We start from the raw sequence: 25,611 nt of genomic DNA, 5'->3' as shown, positions 1-25,611 counted from the left end.
AAATACCATATCAATGTAAAAATCACCAAATGTGCAATACGTATGAGTATGAGCACCATCATTTCCAGGTCTTCCTTCAATTACAGCAATGCCCTTAGTATACCGTATCATCGTATCTATATAAGCTTGCTTTCATGGGCACCGAGTTAATGTTAATGTTAAAACGTAATTAGCTGCGACTTTCACACCTTTTGCGTTTCCAATACAGTTTATGTGATGGCCGGGCAAAATGAAACGTGCAGATTAAAAGGAATTATAAAAAGAAACAGGCACTTCTATTGTCCTCACTGCTTCTCATTGTTAGCACATTTTCCATTCGATTTTTTGTTGTACCATTATTACTTCACTTGAATTTCGTCATGGCAATATGTACTAAACAATTTAATGACTCGCTTCAGTTATATGGTTCTGGTTTTTCGTTCGTTCGTTCCACAGAAAAGCACTTCATTCAAGAATATTTATTCATGAAAAGAGAGTGAGTTAAAAATAGGTTGTTGCACTTCATATTTAATCGATACAATGCAGTGACGTGTGGATTTTGTCAAGCCTTTTGCTTTCAGTAAATTTCCATATTTTTTTTTTTTGTTCATTGTTCTAAATCGAGCCGTAAGAAACCTAGTGCTCGTTTATAGGCTGCGGTTTACTACTTGTTTGGTAATCAAAATTGGATGAAGAAAAATGAACGGTTGCAAATGGGAAAGCCAATAGAATCAAACGTAGTAGTTATTCATTTGATGCGCTTGTGAACAAGTTTCTGCTGATCATTGTAGTTTTATCTTCTTCTTTTTTTTTCATTCTCTGTTTATAGAGCGAAAGCAAAAGCAGACAGTAAACAGTCAGATGTGCACGTGCAGTATTTTTTTTTATGCGAACAATTACTTCGAAGAAACACACGGTTGCACTCAGACGCGTGCGTGAGTGTGTGTGGCGACACAAATGTACAGAGCAATATTTTTTTCGCTGTAAATGTTTGATTAAAACCTTAGAGAATCAAATGTGCGACACATGATTTTTCATGACGTACTAGTGACACCTTTTTTACAGCCCCATATTTGCAATTGCGCGTTTAGACCGCTTTTGTTAATATCGCAAAACAAATGTCATTTATGACGCCACTCAGCGCTGTTTGCAGGTGGTTTTCAGTTTTTGATACCTAGCAACTGTTCACCGAAATGATGTCTTATTCTACAGCCAAATCGATAACAACAGAACGCTCGACATCATTTTCAATGAACATTTTTCATGTTTTGTAAATTCCATGGATTCATCCAAAGATGACCCAGAATAAAACATTCATTCGCTCGGTTTCAATTTATTTTTGAAAGTATTATCGAGAAATTCAATTTATTGTTGTATTTGTTGCGCATTTAATAAGTAGGGGAGCAGAAAAAAACGTCTACAGGATTATGTTGGAAAATTCCGAAGGTTCATCATCACCGACGCTGTATTTTGCAATCTCTTATTTGTTACGTGCATATTATTTCCATTTCACTCCAAAAGATGAAACTTCATATTCAAGTGTGGGAAAACACCGTTGTGAAAATGAACATTGGCTCTCTCTCTTGCTCTTTCTCTATTCGCGTTGCGATTCGAAACGGAAATAATTGCAAGAGATCGATTTATCGGTGTGTAGGAAAATATTGATTTTACGTAATCGGTACACATTGCTTCGAAATACAGAACGTGACGTAACTTCGGCAACCTACGTCTTCTTCGAAAAAACAAATGTGGAAAAAACAAACTGAGGCGCTTCACGTACAGAAGGCTGACAAATGTTCAGTGATATTATTATTCTGATGATACGATATTAGTTAGCAAGTATAAGGCAATAAAGGCGCAAAATAATTCCCATAAGTTCAAATTACGACGGCAGGGGGATCGTCCGTTACCGAAAACATTTGCGCTGGAAAATTTATGTAATGATTTGCCATGAATTGCGATGTTTTTTCAAACTCGATTATTTTTCATGCATTTTTCACATGCTGAATTCAAGTCATGTCATATCTAACCGTACTATCTAAAAGCATACAGTACAAATTGTCGAGCATAATGAAGTACGAAAGCAACGAGACACACATACACACGTCGCTGCTCAGCAAGAGGCTGAAAAATTGTATGCTGCAGCACAACGACTGCTGAATTTGGACTAGGTGAAGATCGACGCGACGTCCACGAAGAAGAAAAGAAAACGAACAAGTAAAAAGAGGGAACACACAGTAAAGGTCATTAACACGACTCTCAATTCGCACTTCGTTTCGTGTCTACTCTTCTCTTCGCCACAATTTCTTGTTTGTGCGTTTTTTTCCGTACTTCTCTTCGACGAGCGAGCGCGCGCGCATTCATCATCGACGACGACGTTTAATTTTATTCGTCTGTTATTGCTTAAACGCTCACACAAATCGGCATCCCAAATTGGTGCTTGATTCAATGCACGATTCTTACTCTGGTATATCCGTTGTCTTTCTTTTTTGGTGTTTTTTTTTTGGTTCGTGAAGAACCGAACCGAACATTTACTTTGTGACATTGAATATTTTATGCGAAAAAGGTACTTTTTTTGTTCTTTGTTCGCAAAATTTGATGTACTATGAATGGGTATAAAATTATAGGGTATAAATGCATGACTGCAAGTACGCAATTTAAGCAAACTGAAGACGACGAGAAAGATGATGAAGAAGAAGAAGAAGAGATGTACGCATTTATTTACATCATATTTCGACCACACCCCGTTGTGCTCGAAAATATATACATATTTTTATATTTCGTAACGTGCTTTCCTCATATTCATACACAAGACCAACGGCAGAAACGTGTGCATCTCTCTATCTATCTCCGAATGATAAGTACTGCACTCCAATTTGATTCACATTGAATTCAGCATGTGATTGTCGTGTGGAATGAAAACGATGCCATTCGAGAAAGAGAGAGAGAGAGAGATACGCGCGATGTGCACATCGCAAGTTGAAAGGTGCTCCAAAAGGGAAATTGTGCCCAATGTATTCTAAATGAAAAAAAAACCGTTTTAGACTGTCAAAATGATCAGCTGCGATAGCATTTTCACGAGACCGAATTTGTTTTCATTTTTGTTGTTGTTGTTGTTGTTGTTGGAATGAACAATCAGAGCAACGCTCAAACCAAGTATGACAGAGGGAGTGTGTGTGTGTGTGCGAGACAGAATCATCACGTTGATAATAATAATAATAACAAAACAATAATTTCTGACTTGACCTTGAACCAAAATAGGAAGAAAGCAATCATGCAATCATATCATACAAATTTATTTCAATTGTGCGGCGCACATTTTCGTTTCGTCACGGTGTTAATACGACGCTGATAGAGTTCTATGTTTGTTACACATTATATATGTGTATGTGTATTTGTGTAAACGTTTTAGTGGTTTGTTTGTTTTTCGTTCGTTTCTGTCTTAGTTACCGCTATGCTTATGCAGCAGCAGCAATAGCAGTAGCAGTAGCCGCAGAGAAAAAAAACCGATTGCATTTGCTCTCTGTTGGCCGTCGTCATTTACTAGAGCTAATCGATATCAATGCCATTTGTGTCGTGTGCAATGTATGCAAATTGAACGGAATACACAACAAAATATCTGAATCAAGCACATTTTGTTTACCGTAATCATAATTGCTATTTGTTTCTTGCGCGCCCGCGCTACAGATCGGAACGAAAAAAAAGTGTCGCCTGAAAATTATTTCGTTATTAAAAAGAACACACGATGTGTATTGGGAGAACAAATTATATCTCGTAATACATGCGCAGATTCGAGGCGAATCAAATGAAATTACAAAATACCAATGGCACAATGTATACAAATAATGCTGTATCGCACACGGTAGGCACGGCAACCGAAATTCACTTAATGAACAAATAAATAAACAAATGCGCGAAAAAAATATTATTTCAACTGCGATATTATTGTAGTTAAAAAATGTTTTGGTCTTGATTTTCATTATCTCTGCATACAAAGTTTCGCGGTTTATTTCATTGAGTCTGGCGTTTATTTTTCTTGTTTCGTTGTTTTGCGAAAATTTTGAGCGGTTTGCAATTATTGCATAAGATAGAAACACGAATCGATCAACCTTGCTTGTTTCGTTGATGGGAAATGAAATTGACATGCGGTGATGTACATCGATAGTTGCATGCGTTGTCTATTTGTGTGTGTATTCCTTTTTGATTTATGAGCCATTTCTACGTTGTCGTTAATTAGGTTGCAATAAAGTATAACACACAACTTTGCAGTTATACCGTTTTCTTTCGATCCAATTCAGAACTCAGTTCGATCGATTCGAAACATACATTTTCCCTTTCTGCCTGTCACTCCGACATATGATAAATAAATGTTTATTTAACTGGACTGGGATTAGAAGCAGAACTTAAGTTATTAATCATATTTAATATAATGAAATGAAATCCATTTGCTTATTGTTGTGTCTATTTAAAGCGATTCATATAAATGTGCAACAATTGTCGTCGTTTATCGCTCGACTGGGCGAGAAAGAGGCAACCAAGCAACAACAAAAACAACCAGTAACTCATGCTCATGCATACGGAATCGAGACAAAAGATAGATATTTGATATGTCTTGGTCGCGTTATATTTATATTGTTTAGACTATTTTTATCTGCGCGCACCTAATGAAATTGTTCGGTTTGTCAAGCGTAAACGCAATCGTACTGAAATCTCAATATTTATAAATACAATAATTCTCTCTCTCTCTCTCTCTCTCTCTTCGTCGCTCTGTCTATCCTTCTTTCTATCTCTCACTCTTTGTTTGTGTTTATGTTTTATTGCAATACACTGCCATTCGCTGTAGCATACGAATCGATTGACCAAGTAGATCTCTGTGTGTTAGACACGCTTGACAACCGCACAGAACACTGGTTTTGAGTATGCGAAGGCTAGATTTTTGAATTCTTCTTAGTCATTAGTTTTTATCACTCTCGAGACAATTGGAAAGGAAGTGGTGGTATTTGGTTTCCTTTTGAGTATGAAATCAAGAATAAAAATCTTTATGCAGAAGGCACACAATGTCACTTTGTACAGAAAGGAAAAAAAAGATTTTAAAGAGAGAAAAAAAAGCGATGGAAAATTTAATACGAAGTAATAATAATCGTTTGGATCGGCGCGACTTTCAAGTGGTGTTCAACAAAGCGTTGTCATTACTTTCGAATGGTGTGATTGCCACTGTCCAATGGATGTAACATTGAATTTAGCCATGTACTACTCTGTTCATAATTGTAAAACAATTTGCAAAGAGTCTTGCCAAAGTGAATCATATCGCTGACGGTTGATTTCTCGATTCGAAATCAACCCATGTTTTTTTTCTGTCTTTTTTCCACTTATCTTACATATAAACGGTTTAGAAAGTGTGCTTAAGAGGAGAAAAAGAAGCAAACAAGACGAAAAATAAAAAGAAGTCTCACCTTTCACTCTCGTCGACCGATTGCCCGTCATCGGTGGCAGTTGCGTTGACTACTGGCATTTTTGTTGGTCCATCAACAGAAACCGTGTCTGGGTCATTGATCGTGTTGTTCACATTAGCATTTGTTACACTCGCATTCACGTTGTTCGTGTTGCCTACGTTTGGCGCAATATTCGAAGAAGACGATGTAATCACGTTACTTATATTTTGTGCAGCGTTTCCTAGTAACAACAACAAAATGCACACATAAATTTAGCATTTAATTGCATTAGATATTTAATTTGATTAGACTGAATTGAACAGAGATTTAATTTTTTTTTATTAATCTCAATTTCTGGCCACCGTTAAGTGGAAATAGAAAAGGTCAAAGTGTCAAATCACGGTATAACTCACCTGTTTCACTGCTTATCACATTATTTCGGTTCGGATTAGTCACAACAGTTTGCTGAGCTGTTGCTTGAATTGGATGCACTAGAACGGGTTGCGTTTGCTGAATCATTGCCGAGGACTGTGTCGGTTGTGTTGGTATCGCTGAGTTCACATAATTCGGCTGAAGATTCACATTCGATTGATTCACATTGTTCATTTGACTGGTCGCCTGTTGCATGACATTCGCATCATGTGTTGCTTGAATTCCTATCGAATATGGCACGGCAGCAACATTACTGGCTATCGTTTGATTTTGGTTTGCATAATTTTGATTTTGTGGCTGAATATGCATTGAGCTGCTCACGACTGATGTCGGTTGTGAATGCATTTGGGCTTGTTGTGAATGTGGAACTTGCTGCATTTGCGTGTGGAGAGAGAAAAAGGCACAAGAAAACAAAGAAATGGTTCAAAATCTCATTGAGTCCAATTCAGGCGATTTTTTCCAATTGGAAAACTCAGATTTGGCAATAAGAAGTGCGCAATAAATGTGAAAATGAGACGCAAATCGGAAATTACCTGCTGCGGAATATATCCTGAATGATTGACAGCCATTGGATTCATTCCCGACGGCATGTTCATGTTCAGTTCGATATTGTTTGGTAAATGTCCCATGCTCATGGCTTGTTGGTGCGACACATTCACCATTGTCGGGGGTATTTGTGATGCTATGGGAAGACCAGCCATATGAGTTCCAGTCGTCACAATGCCCTGCAATGCATTTGCTGGCAACGTTTGACCGTGTGGATAGCTCACTTGTGGCTGTTGCTGCGATTGCATTTGCATTTGTTGTTGCGTTGGCATGGCCGTTTGCGCTTGAAATTGCTGCTGATTGGTTGGCATTTGCTATTTTGTGTTGCGGGGAAAAATGGAAAGAAAAATCATATTCAGACCATGAAATCTACCAATTTACACACTGATGTGTTTAGCTCTGTATTATATTTCGATATTGGATCATTCAATGACACATAAAAAATTCACTAATCTCGAGAAAGAATATTGAATTGTCATGATTCGCAACATTTCCCATACTGAATGATTTAGGTGATAAGGAAAAGTTCCAAGAAAAGAAAGAAATTATTGAAATGTTCAGTTACCTGTTGGTATTGACCAGAGAATTGCTGCATTTGCGCCTGATATTGTGGTTGCTGTTGTTGTTGCTGCATTTGTGGCTTTTGGTACACATTGTTTGAGTTATCTGTGGCGATTTGGTTGTAGTATTGCTGGGCAGCTTGTTGATTTTGGAGATTGTTCTGGTATTGTTGTTGGTATTGATGAATTTCGTGGATTTGTTGCATTGGAATTGTTTGTGTGTTGTGTGCACTTTGACTGCCGCCCATTGACGTATTCGAATATTGTTGCGGTTGTTGTTGCGGTTGTTGTTGTTGTTGTTGGGGCTGGAAGTTTGGTAATTGTCCATGCGAAACGGCCATTTGATGTTGTTGGACCGCGTTCGGTGTGGCTTGAATTTGATGATTCTGTTGCATTTGAGGTATAACATGTGACATAATTTGGGGCGGTAGGCTTTGGCCTTGTTGCACATTATGTGTTCCGACTGGATGATGAAACGCGGCCACGGGTTGTGTTTGATGTTGCTGTGGCTGTTGCTGCTGTTGTTGTTGTTGTGGCTGTTGTTGTTGCTGCTGCTGCAATTGCTGTTGTTGCTGTTGCTGCTGGTGAACCTCTTGAACAGTGTTCGACTGTAACACAGCCGCCGACTGCATATTCTGATTGTTCACCACATTCGCGAAACTATTTTGCAACGGTTGTTGCAACGTCTGGCCCGGCGATGTGTTTTCATTGGCCATGGCCGGTGCACTTTGACCAGAAATCAAATGAGCCGCTTGTACGGCCGCATTTTGGTTTTGATTCGGCAACATTTCCGTTTGAACCGTTTTGGCCTGTTTCTTTTGTTTCGTCGTCATCGTTGTATCGTTAAAATTCTCTGTCAACACAACACCGCTATCGTTTGTTGCAACCGTTTTACCATTACCGCCGAAATTCATTTGCACTTGCTTCGCCGATTGATCCAAATAGTCCATGCACGTCCACCGTCCACGTTTGAACGGTTCAATACTTTCGATTTTGACCACCTTAAATCGTTCACTGCCTTTAATTTCGACACCTTTGTTTTTATCAACCGCTGTCGTAACACAATTAACACGAACGTCCGGCAATTTCTTGCCAACTTGATTGCTATTCACACAATTCGTTAGATCAGCTGACATATTGTTCTGCATAATGGGTATACCGTGCGCATATGCCGTCGCAAATACGTCGTCCTTCGAATACATGTTCGAGTCTTCGGAATAGCTAGGCGTTTCGTTTTCCATGTCGGTGACACGGCTATTTTCGTCTGTGGTATGAGATTCGTCTAAATCGTCCGCTGAATCTTCATCAGCACTGGTTCTGGTGCCCACGGTAATCGATGTGATTTGATAGGATGATGTTTTCGGTTTCATATCCATATTGATGTCGGGCAAAGTTACGAAGGCCGAAGTTGTGGTGGAATTTGTTTGAAACTTTCCATTATTTGTCATCAGCAGGGTTGCCGTAGGTGGCACAAATGTTTGCTGTGTATTATTTTGTAAATTATTCGAAATAGTTGTTGATCCGACACTGTTTGCAGTCAATCCACTACTGAAATTTGTGTTTCCATTTGCCAGCACATTACCATCAATACAATTGCTATTCATTGATAACCGGAGACTTTCGCTAGTCGTTCTCTGTACGACTTTTGCATTGGCTTTGTTATTTCGATGATGATGATTTACTGCTGTTGCTGCTGTTGTTGCATTGGTTTGCGAAGAAGACATAGTTGGCTTCAACGCTTTTAGTTTTTGTTGCCTTTTTTTCTTTCGCTTCTGTCTTTTTTTTTTATGTCAGCTGAAATATGCTTGTCTACAAATGACGAACCGTATTGCGCTTCAAACACACACACACACACACTCACGACAAACAGAAAGAAAAAATAACGAAATAAAACTGTAGCAAATCGAATAATACATGCACGCACACACACTCAATATCGCCTGTGAGTGAACTGCTGTTGCTGTGTGTGGATGACGAGATGACGTTTTTCGCTGTTTCTCACTCGTTACTATGTTCGATTCGAAATACTTTTCGCTATACACACCGACACAATTGCTAATCAAATACACTGGGCACACTGAACTGAACCGTTGTCTTCGTCGTCGTCGTCGTCGTTTCTGTTGTGTATGTACTTGTACGTCAATGTATTTGCATTTGTATTTTGTGGACGTAATTCGTTATCTGTATGTGTTTTATGATTTTTGTGCAATGTTTTTCGTATTCGATTTTCTTTTTTTTTCTCTTTATCGAATTCTGTTTTTCTCTCACTCACTTTTCGCGATTCACCCTTTTTTTTGTTTTTTCTTTCTCTTCAAATGTACCGTTTTAAGTTTTGGTCTGTTTTTTGGTGTGTTCGTGATTTAGTGTCACTCTGCTGCTAGGGGCACAAATTGCACAACTTCAGTTTTATTATTGTATATAATTTTTTTTTCTCCTTTTTGTTTTGCAATTCGCTTTGGCAAAAACCAAAACGCGAAAAATATATAACGAAGCAAACAAATTTGTGCACTCACTCACACACAAACACACTCATACACGAGGCACAGGGTAGTGAATCAACGATCTCGGAGTTGAACAATCGAATGATTCGAAACCAAAAACTAATTTAAAACGATTGGCCTTATTGTTATTATATACTATATCGTCGTGTATTGTATTTGTTATTGTTGTTTTTTTATATTTTCCGACAAAAAAAAAACGAAATGCAAAATCTGCTGATAAGTTGTTCCGTCTTTATTACGCTTTTGGGTTGGCTTATGGTTGCTTGCAATTGACAAAAATAAAATTGAGTAATTTTATTCATACACACACTATGCACAATGAATTGAATCGAAGAGAAAAATAAAATCTATATATTTCAGCCTTAAAAACACAGAGAGAGTGAGCGAGAGAGAGCACACGGAGTTTTATCAAAATCGTTATAATGCACTTCTTTTGCACACTCTTTTCATTTTATTGCAGCAAAATACTCTTCTCTTTTTTTTCTTGGTCTGATGAACCTTCTTCGTTTCTTTTCTTCCTTCGTTACTGTATTTGTTGTTGTTGTTGCACGTATTGGATTAACTGGTGTTGTGTATGGTTTTTTGCATTCAGGTTTTTTCTGTATGACAATTTACCACAATCATATTCCAAATATATATTTTTTTTCTGCTTTCTGTAATTTGTTCTGTGTTAATTTGACTGTATATAGAACGATGCGCACATTTGGGACCATCAAAATCAAGTATTAAAACTTAAAACAATACGATTTCTTTTTGTTGTTGCTTATTTTGTTAGGGGCACTTCATATTTTTATACGATTCAGCACAATTTGAATTGTCAATTCAGATGTTGCAGAAGCACGAAAAAAAATAATCAAATAAAAACACACACTTAATCACTTCGGATGAAATTGATTTCGAAGAGAGAAAATATCCACAAAAAGAAAGGAAAAATTCTTGGTGAGGTTTGCAAATCGAATTTCGAACACGGCAGAAAAAACTCAATAAATAGCCCAGAAAACACTGTTTAATTTCGGTTTTTCGCGTTTCAATCGACTACGTTTACGTTTTTATGGCGATTAATCTAAATGAACCACCTATAAATTGAACAATACTGTGATCGAAACAAGACAATTCTCAACAAAAAAAATTTCTCTGCAGCTTTTCGGCCATTTTCTGTGCACTGTGAAGTGAGCGCTGAATCAACAACAATCATATATAGTAACATACATAGAGAAATTTCATTGGGCTGTCTGTCACAAATCGTGACTACAGATGTCAGAACTCACGCTCGCTTGACCGTGACTCATATTTTTTAGGCCAACCGTATTTCTTTGTCTCTCGTACAGTCGTCACAAAACGTTTATCCCAAAAATTGAGTGCGAGCGAAAAAAAAACAACATAACAAAATGCGTTTCAATTTAATTCGTTGTTGACAGGCGACAGATGTTTATTTGGTCCATATGGGAGATCAACAATGCTGTTCAACATGTTCAAAAGGAATTTTTTTTAATTTTCTAGAAAGAAATTTCGTTTAATCAATATGAATGAGCAAACTTAAAGCTTCTTTTTCTTGAATATTCCATGCATTTAGAGCGCCATCTAGCGAAAGAGCGTGTGACATCGAAGCAAGTCGAACTTTTTGCTTCATTGGAAAGGATAACTTATTTCGATCTGAAACAGTGGAACTTTCTCGTCTTTGAATTGATAACGGTGACTAGAACGAATCCGATTCGAATGAATTTACATTTTTCTTATGGGATCGAGGGATGGATGACGATGACTTTTTACCAAATCATAATTCTTCAAAACAAACGATGGAAATTTAATCCATTGCTGTGTGCAGAGGGTGTAACCTATTTAATTTAAATCTGCCCTACGGGCTTTAACCTAGTTAAAGAAATTGTGAGCAAAACCGTTCTAGGAAATTCTTTTTTTTTATTTTGGCGAGATTTTCATAATACGAAAAAAAAAACGCTGATTCATTTTATGACATATGGGCAATGTCCTAAAAATTCATGTGGTTTCCCAATGATTTACTGCGATAAGCACACAGACTGGAATAAAGTCAAGTATTTACAAAGGGAAAAATATCAAAATCGATTTCAAAACAAGTTTCCTCGTCAAAACACATTTGAAGTGGCCAAAACATATGAATCACAGGCACGTTTCAAACCTTTTATTGTCCTTTGCCCTTGAGAACTTTGGGTATTTTATTGTGTTTTCATATCAACCGAAATGATAATCATGCGAGTCAAGGCATTTAATCGAACACCCTGTGCGCTATCTTCAGATTAATCTGCTGGTCTTTTAGTTGTCGCACCGAGCGCTTACCACAGAGAACGAAGTTATCAATATCACACCGAAGAGATAAACGCGCATAGTGTGTACAGACACAACGAACTAAATCGGTTGCGTCAAATGAAGACCAAGACATTCAGCGCGCTTGAAGATTCACTAATTCAATTTTTATTGCTTGTCAAACAGTCGTGGGCTGTTTGATTGACGCGGTAGCTTCTAGTTGAGCAAGAAAGAGTCCGATTTGCATACACCGTATGCGTAGTTTGTGCATGTGTTTTTTGCAATACAACACTGCAGACAGAAATGTCTTTGGCATCGTCCGAATCAAGACCGATACAAAGTGTGTGATACACAGTTTGTTATCTCATATATCATTTGGTTATCACGGATTGCTTGCGAGAACGTCTAGATAATGTGCGCTCCGTCGATGTGATACAGAATTTGCAATCATTTCGTCGCATTTGATTCGAGCAAATGGTTGTGACATACGCGGAACGAATAGGCCGGGAGACAATTTTTACAAATCCACTTGCAACGATCACGATCAGTATTTTGTGAGACACCATCAGCACAAGATCTAATACACATCTTCTTTTGCTCTCACCAACATTCGGGAATTTTTTCTATCATTCTATTGCGGAAATTACAAGACACCCGACATTCAAATTAAATCATCAGTTGGAAAGAAATTGAACACTCGCGATTGTGAATTTTGAAGGGAAATAAAGCTGCTTTTAATTGAATTTCTTCGAATCAAAATATCCGTCCAGTTACTTAAACTCATCAACTCGCTTAGAATCAAAACTAAATATCCAGTTGACTTCCAAATTAAAGCAGAAAAAATTAAAGAAAAAAACTCTTTGGACAAAAACAAACAAAACAAACCGTGATCCGATTTGCAGAAGCAAAGTGAGCAAAAGCCAAGCGTATTAAATAAAAGCGTTGAAACAAATTGAAATTTTACGACGTCATTGCATTAAAAAGCACTTTGTTCAGTTTAGTCTCTTTTTATTTGAAAATTTTTATATATTCACTCCTTTGCTCATGCTATTTTAAATGTTTAATGGAATTTTATTGATAAATTGCTTTAATAATAGTTGAATGAAAAAAGACGGTGTACAAACTGGAAACAGGCATTACCATCGCATTATCAAAATCAGCGAGCGTTGATTTTGTTTTTTTCTGTTTTGTTGAGCCTTTTTCTCTCTCTGACGGTTAAAAACACTAGAAAATAAAAAAAAAAACGCCAGAAGAAAAGGCGGTCAAAATAAAAACTGAACATAAAGACCAAGTGAAAAGTGCTACCGCGATTGTGCTCGGTGGAAAAAAGTAAAGTTTGTAAAAGAAACTAGTGATCGTGTATTGAGGAGAGAAAATAAGAGTAGAATCGAATCAAAATGGGGGAGGAAAAGGTGGAAGAAACAACCAAACTTAAGGAAAAGGAAATTTCCACGGAAGATGACGAAATCGAAAAACCTGAACTCACAAAATTTGGTGAATTTTGTCAGCGACATGGCATCAATGCCAACTTGATTATGCTGAAAATTACATTATTTGTTATGTATGGAGGTAACGCATTCAACATCAACCACAAACAAAAATAATTTTAATATTCTTAAAACAATGTTTTCATGTGATAATGTTTGGACTAAACAGTTTTTTCCAGGGCTTTTTCTATCGAACGTTCGATTTTGCATACAAAATGATCGACTTTTCAAACACTTGGTGGGAAATGGGTTAAATCAAGTCAAAATATCGTCGTATTTTTCAAGGTGGAAAATTGAAATCGTGGGCTCATTGGAAAAAATTTATTTTTCTGGTCAAAAATCGGAATTAATTCAATTTTCCATCAGAAATAATTTACCCGACGAGAAATTTGCGGAATATCGCATTGCGACTATTCTACGTATAGTCGCAATACGAAAAAGTCCGTCGAACGCAGCCAACTTCACGTTGGTTGTACGAAGTTTCAAGTCGAAATATCACACTCGATTCAGTTACAACTTCACATTTATCGCAGCGCGAATAGTCGCAGGGTATTCAGCGATAACATTTTGCGGCAACTTTTATTGTGGATACCTATTCGCATTGCGAGTATCCGCACTCAAAAACGGATATGCGACGGATAGTCGACGTACACCTATTTCACCGCAAATTTCTCGTCGGGTTATGGCCATACCGCATTCGTGGTATTTTAGTGAAAAATATACTAATTTTTCGAAAAATTTATTTAAAACAAAAAATGTAAAATTCCTGACGATAAACCAATATCCAATTTCGCTGAGAGTTTTGAGGGAAGAGAGCTTTGATAGGAGTAGCCAAAATAAACAAACATTTGATTGAATAAATGGTTTTGCTATGGTGTGTGTCCAGTTGTTAAATGTCATTTTGGATTATGATCGACATCGAAGCAAACTCGGTTAAGCATTTGATTTGGGAAATTTTTCGAATTGACAGTTGGGCAAGTGTATCACATGATAAATATATGCAATATGGTCAAAAATAAAACAATAATTTGGTCGATGTTCTTCCGAAATTATGATAATTTGTTGGCTTTTATATAAAATTGGATGTTATTATATCCAGTGCGGTATTTTGTACATGATCCTATCGCATGAATTCACGTCACTTTTTTTTTCTTCGTCGTCGTTGATTGACTTGTGTGCGATGGGATGTTGTTATTATGCTTGTGCGGTGACATAATTTATTGCTTTTTAATTCCGTTTATTGGCCATTTGGTTGAAAATAGTCTCTGTCAGTTCTTTTGTCATCCATTAAACATGTCGACATCTTTGTCGGTTTTATGTTAGGACACTGTGTCTGAAATGTGTCGTTTTATTTGTCGTTGTGTCTTTTATTTTTTGCATTCTCGTTTCATTGAAACGATCAACAATTTCTTCGAATTCAACCAATTTGTTTTGTAAATAGTGGACACGACCAGCAACTCAATTGTGTGTATGTTGCCATTGAAACAACCGTTATTTCATTACGTGCGCCCAGGGATACATTTAACTCATGTGGATTGAGTGCAAATAAATGTCAGACATTACATATTCAACTTGATGACACTATTTTGCACCTGATTCGATCAAAATGGCGAATTGCATTGAAAGAATCGATTTCTGTTCTTCTTCTACTACTACATTTTCCATTGCGAAAAAGAAACGTTCAAATAATCTGACTTCCATTTTGACGAACTTGTACTTGACTTTACATCGTGATCACTTAGTTGGATTTTAAAATGAACGAAAAAAAGCAAGAAATGTAAAAAAAACGGTTTATTTTAAGCGAATGCAATAAATTTTAGTTGCTTATCAATAGGGTATCAATTCAGTTTTTATTGTAATAATTATTTACACTTGGCTTTCTTCACTTGCTGCACCGATTTTATTCGGTTTCCAGCCTACTTTTATTCCCGTTCACCATGGATTGCTCCAGAGAATAAAAATGATTGCAAGATAGAAGCAGATAGTTGTATGAAGAATTTTATTTACGAAAACGCAAACTCTCGATTGCGATACGAACAAAAATGAGGTGGCCGAAGCGTGTAAACAGTGGATTTTTCCAGTGGCAGTTCACACAGATGTGAATGCCATCATACTAATCGCACATGTCTCGTCTTTCAAACGAAATTGGGTGCTTTATCGTACGTGATTGCCGTTCGCGTTTCTATTTGTTTGGTGAAGATTAGGCTAAAAGTTCCGAAACCGATTGGTTGCCATGCATTTTGTATGTATTATTTTGGAGGAATTGATTGAATGGGTTCAACTGATGATTTCATTTCGCTTTATCGTATTTATTTTTTTCCGTTCATTATCATTAGTATTTATGGTCATACTCAAGTGTGGCCCTCTTATGGAGAGAGAGAGTGAGACAGAGAGAGTGAGAGAGGGAGAGAGAGAGAGAAGTAAGAGAGCTGTTATCATTGCAGTTCAGGTAGACACACACGCACATCAATCGCACATCAATCGCACATTATTTTATGGTGACTCTTTCACTACCCGCCGTCGAAGTGGAATAATTTCTCCGATTTCGTCAAAGATTAGATTAGCGTCGAATGTTGAAAGTGCATCGAAAATGAAACAATGGCTTTCGAAAAAAAAATCAACAAAAAAAAGAAGAGTTTAATGAAAATTGTACGAGCTCTCTCATACAATATCATGTCAAAATCGGTTCGGCTCCCAACGAACTATGTAAAAGAAGATGAAAAACACATCAAACGATGTTCCAATTTCATAATATGCACAAGAGATAATGCCCCGAGTCTTCGTCTAACTAGACAAGATAAAAATTGAATAATGACAACAAGCGAAGCGATCGAGAGAAGAAAGAGGCCCCCCTCTTCGTCCGATGAAGAACTCTACCCTGAAACTGATCCATTCGAATGCACTAAAACGTGAATAGTTGAAGATTAATTTGCGTTTGCTCGATTCAACGAAACAAAGTGATGGGATGTATGAAATTGAGACCACGATTAGATTTTATTGCTGATGATTTGTACTTGCACTTGCGCACACTTTTACGGTTTCGATTTACAAAATCACACCGTGCATACATGAACGCAACCATCGAACGCAAACATCGAAGTAATTGTGATTGTATGTACGGCATAAGAGCATGCAACACAAAGTGCAGTCAAAGTGCGAAGTGTGAAGAACAAGTGGCAGACGCTTGATACAGTCAATTTCAGCTTGGGGCATTCCACACTTAATGCATACTTGTGTGCTGTTCTTAAATCAGCCGAAAATGCTTTGCACTTACACACATGCACCGAGCGAGAGAGTATGTGTTACAACGCTTTTGACAGAAGCTGATGATTGAGGAAACTGAATTATAGTTTAGCTTTGTTTTTTAGGTCGATGTCAAAGTGATTATGTTCAGTGATTTCCACGAACAACGCACTTCATGATCCAATCAGTACAAATCAGTATGCTGGATAAGCTCATTCGGTTACTTTTATTTGAAAACGGTCAACGTGTTCTAAAAATAGACCCTCCTTCTAAACCAAAATTCTATTGTATGATGCGCGCTGCAAGACCACGTGTTTCGTTCAATTTTATTAGTGATTATTTTCGATCGGGACAGTGCTTGGCACTTTCAGCGCATGCAATGCATACACCACAACAACAAAACATAGGCGATTTCCAAAAGGATGTAGATACACAGTAACCAACAAGAGAATGTCGTTTAATTTCCAAGCAAATAATGTTTTATGTGTGTGTGTGTTTTTTTTTCGTCGATTTAACCTTGTGTACCGAGAGAGTAGATGATTGTGAGTTAGCAGTAGGCAAGAGAAACAGAAAAGAAAAAAAAATAGTTCAGATACAGTAGATAAGTAGCAGCACAACAAATCTTAGACTCACTTAATCAAGTGTGTAGATTTGAATGAATTTACGCTAATTTCAGAGTTAGAGAGATACGATATGATACACACACGTATGTATACGACGACCATGTCATATTATTGTCAACGCAAAGCGGTTTATGCCATACGTATATAGCTTAACCGACAACAAGTGACCAACATTCATTACATTGACCATTTGAATATACGCACTAGTGCCCCGCAAAACGAATCGGCTCCATGTCATGTACTTGGTAATGAATATGTGCGCACCACACGAATACAACCAGTGTACAATTCGAAATTGAGATTTTTTCGATGTCAATCACAACTGGAATTTTTCTTTTTTGCGTACAAAATGATATTAAACCAACTTTTTCCCTAGGCTAGACCGCACAAAAAAACATGGATATCGGTGACGCAGTAAAGTGATTGTCATTATCATAAATAAAACATGGGATAGATAAATGTAAATACCGCTGGAGTCATGCGACATAGAAAATAGAAAATAATAAGTTTATGATGAGATTCACGAGATCAAAACGTGTTTGTCATTCGTGATAAACCCCATGACAAAGATGAGATTCGAAATTCCATGAAACGCAAATTCCAAAATTTATAGATGTTTATTATTCGCTTAAGACGATATTTATATTTGCGATATGGTCTCTGCGCTGAAATGTACGACGATAAGATTTGTAACCATTTTTCCGTGTGCTTTAACTATTTTATAAATTCAGCGGAGCAAAAACTCGACGTGCGAAACTTTTCTTCTTCCTCGACACAATCCTTTTTTTGTTATCACAGCTCCTCAATCACACCATATCTGACGCCAACAAAGTGTCAAACCTGCTTGAACTTTTTTTTTAGAAATACATTTTGTTTTTGTCGTTTCTTTTTCATTCACAATTTCTTGTTTCTCTTTTCCCTTTATCATCATATTTCAGCCACATCATCGCTACTACCCTATCTGACAATTCATATGCAAAGTATAGGTTTAACCATTGAAGAAATCGCCATAATTTATTTAGCATTGCCGTTTACGACATTTTTAAGCCCTCCACTAACAGGTAAGGCTTTTGACATGACTCATTTCTTTTGTTTCTTTTTTCCCCGCTCGTTTCTATTCTATGGTCGTGTTTGATACCATGAATATGCATAAAAAGCGTATTCAAAGTGAAAAATAATGGGTAAACAGTGAGATACCGTGATAAAACCAGGATTCGTTGGGGGAAAAATTTCGATTCCCAACCGCTCGTGTTTTTGTCAGAATTGATTGCGGTAAAATCGTGTTTAAAGTCAGTGTGTCACGCGACATAAAAGTCACATGTGATCTGAGGTTCAGATTCTGAACCATTAAACCCGTATCAAATGTACATGATGTGATTTTTTTGATCAAACATTCGTTTATTCAGTTATGTCATCTAATCAGATTATCTTAATTAAAATCAAATGATCTTATTGCGCACGGACTAGATAAATCTAATGGGTCATAAACTTGGCATTCCACACCAAAAGATGCCTTGGCAAACAATTAAATACGCAAAACACATAATCCACATTGTCATATCACAAAAAATCACACAATCTACTCAGCAAATACAAGTGATTTGCAAATAAAACAAAAGATGCAAAATATGTACATAAATTCATTATTCTTTTCGAAAAATTGTTGCAAAACAACAAAAAACCCAACAAGATAAATAAACTCCCACGGAAATTCCTCCATTTTAAATGGTTCTACATTATGTTGTCGCTTTGCGCTCATTATTAATTACAGTAAATAAAATGACGCTAACAACGAATGCAAGTTTACTTTCCACAGAGCAAGAAAGAAAAACAGCAATCTAATGAATGTCAACGACATTCCGGCTATGTGTAGATTGTTTACGGTCTATATAATTAATTACAGCGAAGCTTATTAAAAAAACCAACAGCAGTGACAACAGAAAAGAATTATACCTACTGTTCGAAATGAAGATTGGCATTGTTTTCTTGCCATTTTTATTTGCCACACTTTGAGGCATTATATGAAGCTGATAAGTTCAAAATGGTTATTTCAAGTTCATTCCGCTTTGTCGCAGTTGAACAACACAGCCACTTTACTTGAATTTGCTCACTGAGCGCGTAATACGTGCCGCATATCTTGCGATGATTATATCGATATGGGAAATTACGACAAAAAAATGCTTCACTTTATCGAATTCAGGACACGAATTTGCGCATCATTTTGTTGTGTCCACTTCATTGTATCTGATCACATTTGTCTCGTTTAATTTGTCATTTAAATTAATTCCGTTTCATTTCCTCACCTTTTAATCGAGAATTATGTTCTAATTTTCTTTTTAATCTCATTTTTTCATCAAATCGATGACTTGAACAATATAATTTGGCAGGTTTTTTGGTCGATAAATTTGGCAAATACAAACCTGTAGTTATTATGAGCTTATTACTGAATGCAGTTTTTCATCATTCGTTGATGATGATTCCACAGCAAGAAATACCGGGAGTTATACCAAAGGCCTATGTTATGAAACATCCAAACACTGGCAGCGTTGAGGTACCACCTGAATAATTTGATCCGTTTTCCTCTTTAAGCAATCACTAAAAGTGTTTATTTGTAGGTTTGGTGGTCACCGTGTCCAAGTAGAGAATGTCCAGACAATGAAGAACTTGACATTGTGGTTGATCAATGCTTAGATCATTGCTTGTTGCTCGAACAAAATCCAAAAATTGAAATTATCGCCCCACCGACAAAAGCTCCAATGCGACCACCCGTTACCGAAGATAATGGCGATATTGACGATCTTAACTTCCATTTGAGCAAAAGAAAACCCAAAGATGCAAAGCATCACTCCAGTACGCCACTTACAACATCGCCGACGACAGAATTGCCCAGTGAGTAGCTTAAGACGATTCAACTAACGTCATCTTATGATCATAAATTGTGACGTTTTAAATGTCTATAATTATAATTGCGTTTGAAAACCAAATAGATGCATCTGGCAGCGATTCGCAAATTGCCAATAAAATTCCTTTAAAATTTGACATTTAATTTTTATCATTTTAGCAACGACGAAGAAAACAACCGAAGCGACAATGAGTCAAAATGAGACAAGTGAAGAAGAAGGTGGTTGGGTGTTAGCCGATGCTGATGATGCTGCGCATTTCCTACTTGATATGCATCCTTATCTCGGCGACCCAATCGAACAGCTGGGCATGGAAATTGAACAAGATGACAATGATACGGTCACTGACTTCAAGCAAAGATTTGGTGAAAAACTGCTGTGGGACTCAGGCGTGAATGTGACTGAACTCGAAGATGTTGATTTGCGATGTGGTGGTTTGGTGCTATTAACAAACATGTCTGGACAAAGTAATTTCCGATTGAACGAATTGGCCGCAGATTGTATGGTACAAGAGTGTGAAGTAAGCAGATCAGAACATTGATAACAGACAACAGCAGAGGTAATAATAAATGCTGTTTAATTTTATAGTTTCGACACGGAGGTCCAGAAATCTGTCCGCCCGATTACATTGAAAGTGACGACAGTGTGTTTTGGATTTACTTCTTTTTGCGATTCTTGGCCACGACTATGTTATCAGCCGGTAAGAGTATTCATTGAATTGAAATGGAGGAACATTTTCTGAACATTTTTTTTTAAATTTCTACCAATTTCGTTGCGTTAAAATATCCAACTGAATCCGCAGGTGTGACCATTATGGATCCAATTGCACTGACAATGATTGAAAAGTATGGTGGTGATTTTGGTCGCGAGCGTTTATTCTCAAGCTTCGGAATGGCAATATTTTCACCGATCACCGGATTGCTTATCGATCAGACATCACGCGGTTTAGGGTATACCGATTACTCGGCAGCATTCTACACTTATGATATTCTATTGATAATTTCCACAATTACCGTCACTCTTATGCCAATCGGTGATAAATTGCCCGCTGACAACGTGTTCCGAGACTTGTTTAACTTGTTGAAATTGCCCCACATCATGGCTTTCATTTGCTTTTTATTCTTCCTCGGAAACTTCTGGGGCTTTATCGAAAGCTTTTTATTCTTATATCTCAAAGAATTGGGAGCACCAAATTATTTACTTGGAATTACCATTACGGTTGGAACCGTTAGCAGTATTCCATTTTTGTACAGTGCCGAAAAAATTACGCGCGTTTTCGGTCATGTTAATTTAATCATTATCGCATTCTTTTCACACGCTGTTCGTCTTGTCGGCTATTCGTTCATCGAGTGAGTATGATTCATTTTACAATGTTGAGTTATTCATTCCTTTGTTTTGAGGAATCTTTTCAAACGATTATAAAATTGTTACTCACAGAGATGCTTGGTGGTGTTTCCCATTCGAAGCGATGGAATCGCTTTCTTGTCACTTGATGTGGGTTGCAGCAGCTACTTATTGTGCAGTTCTAGCGCCGAAAGGTCTTTTGGCCACATTGATTGGCGTATTGGGAATGGCGCATTTCAGTTTGGGTCGTGGCAGTGGATCATTCTTCGGCGGTTTTCTCATTGGAAACGTTGGCACACGTGAGGCCTTCCGATACATGGGCCTTATGGCGGTATTCGGTGGTTTTCTATACTACGGATTACATTTGGTCTACTTGAAACGATTCGATTCGATTGACGATAAAGAAGATCAAGAGACGAATGAAAATGGCGAAGTAGACAAGTTAACGGAACCAAAAACACGCGACCAAGGAACTTCAATGTCACAAGAGAGACTCAGTTTATGGGTGAAATACAATCAAATTGGAAGCTTGGCATCGTTGCCGCGAGGATCAAAGGTAAGTTTTGATTTAAAAAAAAAGAAAGAAATGGAGAAAATAGTTTAATCTTCTGAGAACTGATAACATTGTACTGGTTGAATGCGCAAAAACTACAGTGTACTTGGATTCAAAAGGAAAAACTTCACGAAACTATTTCACTTCCATTCATTAGCTTGCATTTTTTTTGAAATGGTAGCACTTGAGACGTTTTTTTTTCCGTCATTAAGTACAAATCTCATCTATTCAAACGGTAAATTTATTGACGCCAACTGAATGGCACTAAATCCGTTAGTACATCTTTTTTTTCGCTTGCGATAAAAGACACAACAATAAAATCAAATCACGAGGCTGGTCGGTACACGGAAAATCAAATTAAATTCTCCCTTTGACGCCGATTATCACTTGAAAAACAAAGCAAATACACAAAAATAGAATCGAGACTTGATAATCGGGCCGACACTTATCGCGCAATTGCCTAGTAAACAATGTGTAGTACAGTTCGAACACGTCAACGAGTTTGTCGCAAAATAATGTCATCCGAATGCCATATATCTGGGGTTTGTATTTTTATATACAGCGAAATTCCAGTACAAATAGTAATCGTGATTTTTATCATGAATGACTACAAAAATTGATGTAGATGCTTATTTTTGTTTGCACAGCCATATACCGTTTAAGTAAGTTCTTGAAGCAATTAACATCCAAGTGGCTTATACCGAATTGGATAATGACGAAATTGAATTCTGAACGAGAGCACGTGGGGCCTGTCTTATTTAATTTTCTATTTGGAGAAGACTTTTCTCAGAAGAGAATCAGATTTCATGGCAACTATTCATTGAAATAGCACATACAGGAAATAATGGTTGAGATTTTTGGTACCATTGATTTTTTTTTCGTGCAAATAATCCAAAATCTAAGACAAAATTGATTTTTCTAAAGAAAATTTGTATGGAGGAAAATAATTTTGGTTTTAGGTATTTTAATTTTGGATTATTTTCACCAAAAAAAACAATTATACCAAAAATCTCAACCATTTTGCCCTGTGTGCACTCAATTTTGGCGATTACAATCTTGTCCTCATTCTATTTTTGGCAATCCGTTATATTTACGTCGTTTCTTACGAACCATGTTGTTGACACTCGCTTGAATTACTCTGTAGTACCCTTCGACAAATAATATGACTACCTTAAAACGTAACAATTAAACTCATTGACTATTCCGTAGGCGGATATTCATGAGCATTTGGCACAACGCAGAAGCAGCTATAACATTGAATACGGTCGCAATCGAACGGGTGGCAGTGCATCAAAGGTGGATTTATTAAAATCCGCGTTGGAAATCAACCACAAAACGTCACACACATCCGTATCCAGTCGAACGGATCGAACATCAAATCAATCTCTGAACCGTTACCGTGCTGACAGTGCTCCAAAGTTGAATCTCAGCAGTCCGAAGTCGTTATTAATCCCAACTGATCCCGTCTTAGAGGTAATAAACGTTGATGATACAAAGCAAAACAAAACGCAAAATATCCGCTAGTTCAAAATTCTCAATGTCATTTGATTGTGGGTCTTATCAGTTTAGGTACGTTTAGAGTAATATTTTTCATCGGAACGTGTTGTGCTTAATAAATTTACAGCCATCTTAGATATAGTCAGATTATCATCAGATGACATATCTAAAGTGGGTGTTTGTTCCGTGAAAAATATTGCCAGTGTCTAAAAATAATTTCTCTTCTTTTTTGGCGTATTTTTGTAAGAATAGCAATTAGTTGTCGTTTGTGTCTATCTATTTTGTTTTGTTCGCTAAAACATTAATTTTTGTGTGTGTTTTTCTCGAATAACGTGTAACTAACAATGAAACAGGGTGTTGAATCGAATTTCGTGCGATACGATCGTTTCAAGTACCGTAGCCGAGCTCAGCTGCAGATGATTCCAGCGGACGAACCGATTACAACAACAATGAGTTTTGATGCGGTAACTAACACTATACGGAAATAAGAAAAACCGTATTACTAATAACATTCATATTCATTCATTTTCACACAAGTATCAAATCATACCTCTTCGCATGAACCCGTTCAATGGTTATGCATTATACTTTTTCTCCTTTCCCATTTCTTCTTTCTCCTTTCCTATTGATTTCAAATTTGGTGCGAACGAATATTTTCGATTCGTTCATTCGTTCGTTCGTTCGTTCGTTCGTTAGATTGACACTCGCAGTGAGTGAAACAAGGCGCTGCTCACAGACTTCAACTGAGCCAATGTATGTAATACCAAAATGAATTAAAAACTAACTTTTTTTTTAGCTAATACACCGAGCTAGCACTCAGCTCTTATGGGCTATTTTTAAGTTAGCAGTGCTAACTAAGCACTTAGTTTTTACACCGGGAATACGTTCCCATCGAATAAAACTAATAATACTTACTTCATTGTGTGCATTACATCTTTTATGTTCATCTCATCTAATACAAAAACTCAAACCATCGTTGTGAAGTTGATGTTTTTTTTTTCGCCCCGACAAAATTGATAGTGTTCATTGAGGCAAAATCTCATCACTAAAATTACATGCATATCAATATTATAGCAAGATGCACAAATGTGAATTGGATCGAAATTGATGTGCACGCTGCTCTATGTTAATCGTTTCAATGGGAAATGCCGAGCAGTTCTGTGTGGATGCAAAAGTACATTGCAAACGATGCATACATTTGAGTCGGTTTTAGGTCGTCACCACTTCGATTCACATGTTTGTATTACGAACATACACAAACACACACATTCCCAGTTGGTTCGAATGCAAGGCACACCAGTGTGCCTCACAATCTCAGAGGATGCAAAATGTGAGAATAATAATCCGAATCATGAAAGTCTATTGGCTTTTATACGGGAATCATGAATCGTTTGGCTTAATCTGTTAATAATGTTGCTCCTCGTCCCGGGAGCGAGGAAAAATCAATAAAAACTTCACAAGAATGCTATTTTCAAACAGCGTCTCAACTACTTTTTCCCATGCTACAACAATTTTAATCAAAACAACTTTTTTCCTTACGCCAACAGGATGACGAGCGACGCGATTCAATACCCGAAGAGCCAGAGAATAACCAACAAACAAATCACATAAACAAAGCGAAACCAGTGCCAAATGAAAATCGCAGAAATATCACGTACGAGCGAAGTCACTCATTAGTTGAACCGCAAACAAATCACTTTAGCGAAAACACCTGAACCGAAAACATGCAACGCCGAAACAAAAAAACATTCAATTTGCTTTTTGCATATGTACTATGTTTTCTATCGTTCAAATTTAAAAAAAAATAATGTTATTTTTAATTCGTAAGTCTATGTAATGCTTTTTTTCCTTTTGACAAATTGTTCCTTTGGGTGGTTTTACGACTAAATGATTCAAAAATCGTTTTTTTTTCCTTTTATAAGTCCAGATATTTACTATTCGCTTGGAGTATTTAAGTGAATTTCACAAAAGTATTGAAGTCAAGTAATTATTAAATAATTTGCTTTATTTTCTATAAACTTACTTTAGAAACAAGGGTAACAAAAATAAGCATCAGCGGCAACAACAAGTATTGATTTATTTTTAGCGGAGAAAAGAGAGCGAGAAAAGTTTTAAGTTGTATGTAAGCTGGTTATAATAAGTTGTTGAATAAAAGAAAAACAAACTCTAGCGATCGGAATGGAAATTGGTTTCAATATATATCCCTTGTGCTGAAACATAGACGTCACAGCCAA

The 25,611-nt window shown here is 36.9% G+C and overlaps 2 protein-coding genes across 7 annotated transcripts in view; one reads left to right on the top strand and one right to left on the bottom strand.

Moving 5' to 3' along the window:
• LOC129565132 (protein bunched, class 2/F/G isoform-like) overlaps nucleotides 1-10,643 on the bottom strand; it is an 89,916-nt gene extending 79,273 nt beyond the window's left edge. The window contains exons 1-4 of one of the 3 annotated variants that reach the window (XM_055439630.1): nucleotides 6,955-10,643; nucleotides 6,377-6,703; nucleotides 5,825-6,215; nucleotides 5,433-5,652 (exon numbers count right to left, since the gene is read on the bottom strand). In XM_055439630.1, coding sequence (XP_055295605.1) covers nucleotides 5,433-5,652; nucleotides 5,825-6,215; nucleotides 6,377-6,703; nucleotides 6,955-8,673 — 2,657 coding nt within the window. In that variant the 5' untranslated portion in view covers nucleotides 8,674-10,643. The remainder of the gene's footprint in view (nucleotides 1-5,432; nucleotides 5,653-5,824; nucleotides 6,216-6,376; nucleotides 6,704-6,954) is intronic. The other 2 variants (XM_055439628.1, XM_055439629.1) reach the window with 2 other exon arrangements.
• A 1,107-nt stretch (nucleotides 10,644-11,750) lies between these two features.
• On the top strand, nucleotides 11,751-25,556 carry LOC129565133 (uncharacterized). Of its 4 annotated transcripts, none has more exons than XM_055439632.1 (12): nucleotides 12,176-12,639; nucleotides 12,828-13,299; nucleotides 18,022-18,144; nucleotides 19,471-19,634; nucleotides 19,699-19,972; nucleotides 20,145-20,503; nucleotides 20,572-20,683; nucleotides 20,786-21,332; nucleotides 21,421-21,883; nucleotides 23,090-23,353; nucleotides 23,731-23,841; nucleotides 24,925-25,556. In XM_055439632.1, exons 2-12 carry the CDS (start codon nucleotides 13,128-13,130, stop codon nucleotides 25,090-25,092), a joined length of 2,757 nt encoding a protein of 918 aa, XP_055295607.1. In that variant the 5' UTR covers nucleotides 12,176-12,639; nucleotides 12,828-13,127; the 3' UTR covers nucleotides 25,093-25,556. The 4 variants fall into 4 exon arrangements, with proteins under 4 accessions (XP_055295606.1, XP_055295608.1, XP_055295607.1 ...); XM_055439634.1 differs by adding an exon at nucleotides 24,074-24,130 and having other exon boundaries at nucleotides 12,176-13,299; nucleotides 24,925-25,085; XM_055439631.1 differs by having other exon boundaries at nucleotides 11,751-13,299.
• The last annotated feature ends 55 nt before the right edge of the window (nucleotides 25,557-25,611 follow it).

This window comes from Sitodiplosis mosellana, unplaced genomic scaffold (genome assembly GCF_009176505.1).
Source record: "Sitodiplosis mosellana isolate CC-2019 unplaced genomic scaffold, AAFC_SMos_1.0 Smas_scaffold_2, whole genome shotgun sequence".
Lineage (NCBI taxonomy): Eukaryota > Metazoa > Arthropoda > Insecta > Diptera > Cecidomyiidae > Sitodiplosis > Sitodiplosis mosellana.
This window is presented reverse-complemented; position numbering and strand designations above follow the sequence as displayed.

Excerpts from the sequence above, each read along its gene's own strand:
- LOC129565133 (XM_055439631.1), top strand. The coding sequence starts at position 13,128 with ATGGGGGAGGAAAAGGTGGAAGAAACAACCAAACTTAAGGAAAAGGAA. Across the intron at positions 19,635-19,698 it reads CAAACACTGGCAGCGTTGAG|GTTTGGTGGTCACCGTGTCC; the intron begins GTACCACCTGAA and ends GTTTATTTGTAG. Across the intron at positions 23,842-24,924 it reads CAACAATGAGTTTTGATGCG|GATGACGAGCGACGCGATTC; the intron begins GTAACTAACACT and ends TTACGCCAACAG.